General features: G+C 37.3%; 3 protein-coding genes across 3 annotated transcripts; all 3 read right to left on the bottom strand.

Moving 5' to 3' along the window:
• Nucleotides 1-90: 90 nt before the first annotated feature.
• On the bottom strand, nt 91-679 carry LOC112592241 (the record flags this gene model as incomplete). Its single annotated transcript, XM_025336252.1, has 1 exon — nt 91-679. A coding segment is annotated over exon 1 (589 nt), but the record flags the coding sequence as incomplete, so codon positions are not given.
• A 2,308-nt stretch (nt 680-2,987) lies between these two features.
• On the bottom strand, nt 2,988-3,713 carry LOC112592240. Its single transcript, XM_025336251.1, has one exon. The coding sequence runs from the start codon at nt 3,711-3,713 to the stop codon at nt 2,988-2,990; it is 726 nt and encodes a 241-aa protein (XP_025192036.1).
• A 538-nt stretch (nt 3,714-4,251) lies between these two features.
• On the bottom strand, nt 4,252-5,739 carry LOC112592239 (the record flags this gene model as incomplete). Its single annotated transcript, XM_025336250.1, has 1 exon — nt 4,252-5,739. A coding segment is annotated over one exon (1,488 nt), but the record flags the coding sequence as incomplete, so codon positions are not given.
• Between the last annotated feature and the right edge of the window lie 180 nt (nt 5,740-5,919).

Raw genomic sequence — 5,919 nt, 5'->3', positions numbered from 1 at the left:
TATATTGGCGCCCTGGGCTGTCGCCCAGCTCGCCCACCCCTAAGACCGGCCCTGCGGGTCCTTTTAGTAAAACGTCATTCAAACTCAAACCCGTATCAGTTTCGCATGATGCGTCGAATACGACCCGTATTTTTGTCGTAAGGCTGTTGTCTTTATATACAGCGTGATGTGGCATGAAATACGATTGCGTGCCTGTAGTGTCTGGCGTAGTCTCCATATGCCCGAGTTGCAAATATTCCATCATAAACTCCTTGTATCCCTCATACAATTTGTTATCCTTTCTTAAACGATTTTCTAGCGCCAAAAATCGTTTTTTAGCTATGGATCGGGAATCACCCAGTTTGTCGATATTTTTTGTTAACGGTAACTGTATCACAAATTTATTATCACTGCCTCTTTGGACTGTATCCGGAATTTGCGAATTTTCTAATTTTATTTTATTTGTGGGTAAGTTAGGTGTTATTTTTGGTAGGATTAAAAATTCGAGATTTTCTTTATAAGAAGTCGTTCGTGATTGCACTGTCGTTTTGACTGCAAAATTTGCGCTATTGGTTGAACCGTCGATTCCGGTGATAGCGTAATTGACCTTTTTTCGAGACAGCTGTAACTTATTAGCCAATTCGTTAGTTATAAAGTTACTTTGTGAACCCGAATCGAGTAGTGCTCGTGCACAAAACATATTGTTTGATTTACTTTGGATATTTATTATCGCTGTTGCTAATAAAACGTGTGTGGTATGTCCGATATTATTGCTAGCGTGAGCGCTAATTGATGTCATTACTGCGGGCCCGTCATCGTTATCATTGCTGGACGCGTGTAATAATGTGTTATGCTTCTCCCCGCACTTTCGGCAACCTTTAAATTTGCATTTGCTTTCTGCGTGTTTAGATAAACATACAATACAAATTTTTAATTGATCTATTTTGATTTTTCTTTCGGGAATTGACAATGATAAAAATTGTGTACACCGATAAATCGGGTGATTTTCATTACACGCAAAACATTTTAATTTTGTGGTCGTCGCGTGCATTGATGCTGCGTTTTGAAAAACAGCTCCTTCATATTTTTTTGACTTTACTAAAGGCTGATGAGCACTTTGGTTAATTTTTACATTAAATTTTTGAGCCCCTTCGACCGCTTCTAATATCTGAAATCTCTTATGTAAAAATTCCACCACTTCGTCGACTTCGGATACTTCTGTTTTATGCGCTTGAGTTTCCACTCACGTAATGTTGCCTTATCTAATTTTATTAGAATTACATGGACTAAAAGAGGACCCCAGTTACTTGTTTTAAAACCTAACGCTTCTAGGGCCTTTATGTGCCCTTGTAACGAGTCGATAAAATATCTTAACTTCGCGGACGATTCCTGATCTATAGGTTTCAGATCGAAAATTGCTTTTGTGTAAATTTTTACTAAAACGCGTTTGTTGTTATATCGCTCATTTAAACTTTCCCAAGCTGTTGCATAATTTTTCGCCGACGTTTCGAAACTTTGAATCATTTTTGCGGCCTCTCCTGTGAGTGCCGCTTTTAAATAAAAAAATCGTTGAACGTCTGTTATGCCCTCGTTCGAGTGTACCAGAGCTACGAACATATCGTGAAAAATTGCCCAATCCTTATAGTCGCCGCTGAATTCTGGCACATTTAAAGCGGCCAATTTGACTATTGACGATTGATTTGATGCGCCACTTCCACTTTTTAACGATAAATTTGTCGACTGTTGAGACATTCTTTGATTTAATTCTTCATTATTTAAATTAATTTCGTTAGATGCTTGTCTCTTTTCTAACAGCGTGTCGCATCCGGCGACTATCTCAAAGTACAACTCTTCGAACTCGATTCTGTACAGCTCTTCGGTATGCTCATCTTCGGTATTTAATTCAATTTCCTGTTGTAACTCATTCCAGAAATCTTGTGCTTTTAATTTTCTTACCTTTAATTGGTTTATGTCGCCATCGGTATATTGAAAATGTTGCACGAAATTTCCTAATCTTTTTAATTGGCCTTTTATCGTACTACGTCGAGCTATCGACGCTGCCTTATCGTACATGATATTTTAAAACTTATTATTTAGTGAACGACCTTGACGGCTTATTGAATGTATACTGTGCGGCTGAATTGTATGGCGTTTAGGGAAATACGTTGGCGCACTAATATTATACTAGGTATAAATAAAGGAAATTATGAGCTCTCTTACCTTATGAGTTATGATGCTAACGTGAAATATGTAAATCACACTGTTTTTGACTTCACTTTTACTCGCACAACGAGTGTACGATCCGTTTCGAAGGACCAAATGTTTGAGTCATGCGGCGACTGTTCGTTTACACATCGAGCGCACGACTATTTAATTTGTTTAATTTGAAAAGTATATTATTATATATATTTCCTTTTAAATGAAACAATAACAATTAATTTTAATTGATTGTATTAATTATATTTTATATTTTTTAATAAACATTTTTGTGTTCACACTTATCGCACTTATAGATATTTTGACGATTGACAACGCATCAGTCGCAGTTGTCTGGTGACTGACTCGGATATCAGGCCATTACAACGGCACAGCCCGATGTGCTAATCGCATTTAATAATAAAACCGATACGACCGATTGCTATCAATCGTCAAGACTGATTATACCGCCCGACATTTTAAGCTGTGCTAAAATCCATTATACGAGTACATATTACATAATATATTATAAAAGTATTACTCTAACATTTTAAAAATTTAATACAATAATAATAGCAGATAATAATACAACAATTAACATGCGATCATGCAATAATAATAATTATCAGACAATATAATAATAATAATAAATGGTATAGGTACAGTATAAAATAAATATAATTACATTTTTATAAATTAAACTTTTTTTTTTTTTTAATTTTTTTTTTTTATATTATAAATAAATATTATTTATATATATTATTAAATAATATTTACATAATTACATTTTTTTTATCTTTTTTTTTTTTTTTTTATTCGTCAGTGGGTAATGGACATAAAGTTCGAACTGTCCGCTTTATTTCCCCTCGTTCCGTCTTCACCATTGCTACCCTCATTACTCCGTCGTTGCCCGCTAATATTTTGGTAACTCTACCCAAGCGCCAATGAAGCGGAGGTATATTTTCTTCCCGGAGAATTACTAGGGTCCCTTCCTTAAGTGGCGCTCCTTTTGACGTTAGCCATTTTTTCCGTCCTTGCAATTGCGACAGATACTCCGTGCGCCATTGATGCCATATTTGTTGCGTTAATTGGATAGTTCTTTGCCATCTACGCAATCGATTTGACGCCATCGCAGACACATCGATATCCGGGATACTGTTCAGAGAACTCCCGATAAGGAAGTGGCCGGGAGTAAGTGCCCTTAAGTCAGTAGGGTCGGATGAAAGGGGAGTGATAGGACGTGAGTTTAAACATGCCTCTATACGTACCAACACAGTATACAATTCTTCGTAAATTAGCATTGCGTTTCCTAACGTCTTACGTAAATGTCCTTTTACTGATTTTACGGCTGCCTCCCACAATCCGCCAAAGTGTGGAGCTCTAGGTGGAATAAATTTCCATTTGACACCTATTTCGGTCAAAAACGTTTGGACTTGATGCTTATGCTGTTCCGATAAAAATAAATTCTGCAGTTCTTGCAATTGCTGGTTTGCGCCTACGAAGTTGGTACCGTTATCTGAGTATATTGTTTTGGTCATTCCACGTCGAGACCAAAACCTTCTTAATGCCGCTAAAAAAGCATTAGTACTCAAGTCTCCCACCAATTCGAGATGTACTGCTTTAGTTACGAAACAAATGAAAACGCAAATATAACCTTTCGTCGTTTGAGCTTTTCTTCGCAAACTAGTTTTTACTAAAATTGGTCCTGCGTAGTCTACTCCGCAAACTTAAAATGGTCTTCGCGGCTCTATTCGGTCTTTTGGCAAGTCCCCACAAATAGGTTGACATATTACTGGTTTTGTGCGAAAACATTGAACGCATTTGTGAACAGTTTTTCTTGCTATGTTTCTACCGTCCAGTGGCCAATATTGTTCCCGTATTCCGGAAAACAGCGCTTGGGGACCGGCATGTAGTAACCGCCTGTGTTCGTATTCAAATATTAATTTGGTAAGCTTCGATTTTGCCGGTAGTAATATTGGGTTCCTCGTGTCAATATTTATCGCTTCTGTTTTGTTTAATCGACCTCCAACCCGTAAGATATTATTTTTATCTATCCACGGTCTCCAAAAACGTAATTTACTTATATTGGACACATTTTTTGTGTTTTAAACGATTTATTTCGCTACTGAAATGCTGTTGTTGAACAATTTTTATTAATTTTTCTTTTGAGTCGTTGAACTCGCTTAACTCGATCGTTTTGGTTGTAAACTGTATTTTGTTTACCACGCGCTGTTTCCATCTTATGATGTAGGCAACTACCCTTAATAGTTTCGGTAGTGTCGAATACCTTTTTATTATTGGAATTTCTTCATTTACGACTGTTACCAATGCGAGACTTTTCTTTTCTTCTGGAATTTCATTATCATTTATTTTTATTTCGGACACGTTATATGGCCACTCGTCCTCATTACTGTTTATCCAAGGTGGACCCTCCCACCACAAAATATCATTTTGCAATTTTTCGGGAGTACAACCGCGTGATATTATGTCGGCTGGATTATCCTCAGATTTTACGTGTCTCCATTGTGAACTGGCCGTTGCTTGGTGTATTTCTCCAACTCGATGCGCGACGAATGTTTTCCACCGAGAGGATGGTGCGTTTATCCATGACAATACGATTGACGAGTCCGACCAATAATATTCACGTATTACTTTTATACGTAATTTTGGGATTATTTTTTTTGAAAGACGCATTAATAATACCGCAGCACATAGTTCCAATCGCGCTAGAGAAATTGTTTTTAGCGGGGCAACACGGGATTTCGCTATTATTAGGCGCGTGTAATGTTTGCCTTCGCAGTCGGTTGTTCGTACGTATAAACACGCACCGTACACTACCGTAGACGCGTCTGCGAAGCCGTGAATTTGCACGTTCACGTTCCCGTCGCAACCGATTACACGTCTTGGAATAGTTATCTGTTCTATTTTGATTAGTTCATGCCAATAGCCCTCCCATTCTTTTAGTATTGATAACGGTAATTGCTCGTCCCAGTTAATACCCTTTTGCCACAATTTTTGCATTATAATTTTTACCGTTATGACTATTGGACCAATTAAACCGAGAGGATCGAATATCGTCGCAATGTTCGATAATATATTGCGTTTTGTTATTGGCGCTATCGACGTAGATCGTTGTATCGGTTCGTTGACCTTATATCGATACGTGTCATTATACGGGTCCCAAAATAGTCCGATCATTTTTATAGGGTTGTTATCTAGATTCAATACTCGTAGTGGGTCATTATCGATGTTAGTAATATCGACTAACACCTTTTTTTTATTTGATACCCATTTCCTTAATTGTAGTCCCGCATTATTTAATATTGTTATTAAATTGTTGCGTAATTGAATTGCTTCCGACAATGTACTTGCGCCGCTCAGCAAATCGTCCATATAAAAGTCAGATGCAATCACTTCGCTCGCTATTGGATATTGTTTTTTATTTTCATCTGCCAATTTTTTTAAACAGGCAGTTGCTATATACGATGCCGGCTTAGTTCCGTATGTCACCGTTTTTAATTGATATTCCTGAATCTTATCGTCGGATTTGAATCGCCATAGTATCTGTTGCAATTTTTTATCATTTTCGGACACCCATATTTATCGATACATTTGTTTTATATCGGCTGATAGTACAAATTTATGCGTTCTGAATCGAGCTAAAATACAAATTAAATCATCTTGGATGACGGGTCCTCAGGGCCGGTCTTAGGGAACTATGCGCCCTGGGCAAGAAAAATTAAT

Source organism: Melanaphis sacchari, unplaced genomic scaffold, assembly GCF_002803265.2.
Source record: "Melanaphis sacchari strain LSU unplaced genomic scaffold, SCAv2.0 Contig1626_pilon_pilon, whole genome shotgun sequence".
NCBI classification, from domain to species: Eukaryota; Metazoa; Arthropoda; class Insecta; order Hemiptera; family Aphididae; genus Melanaphis; species Melanaphis sacchari.
This window is presented reverse-complemented; position numbering and strand designations above follow the sequence as displayed.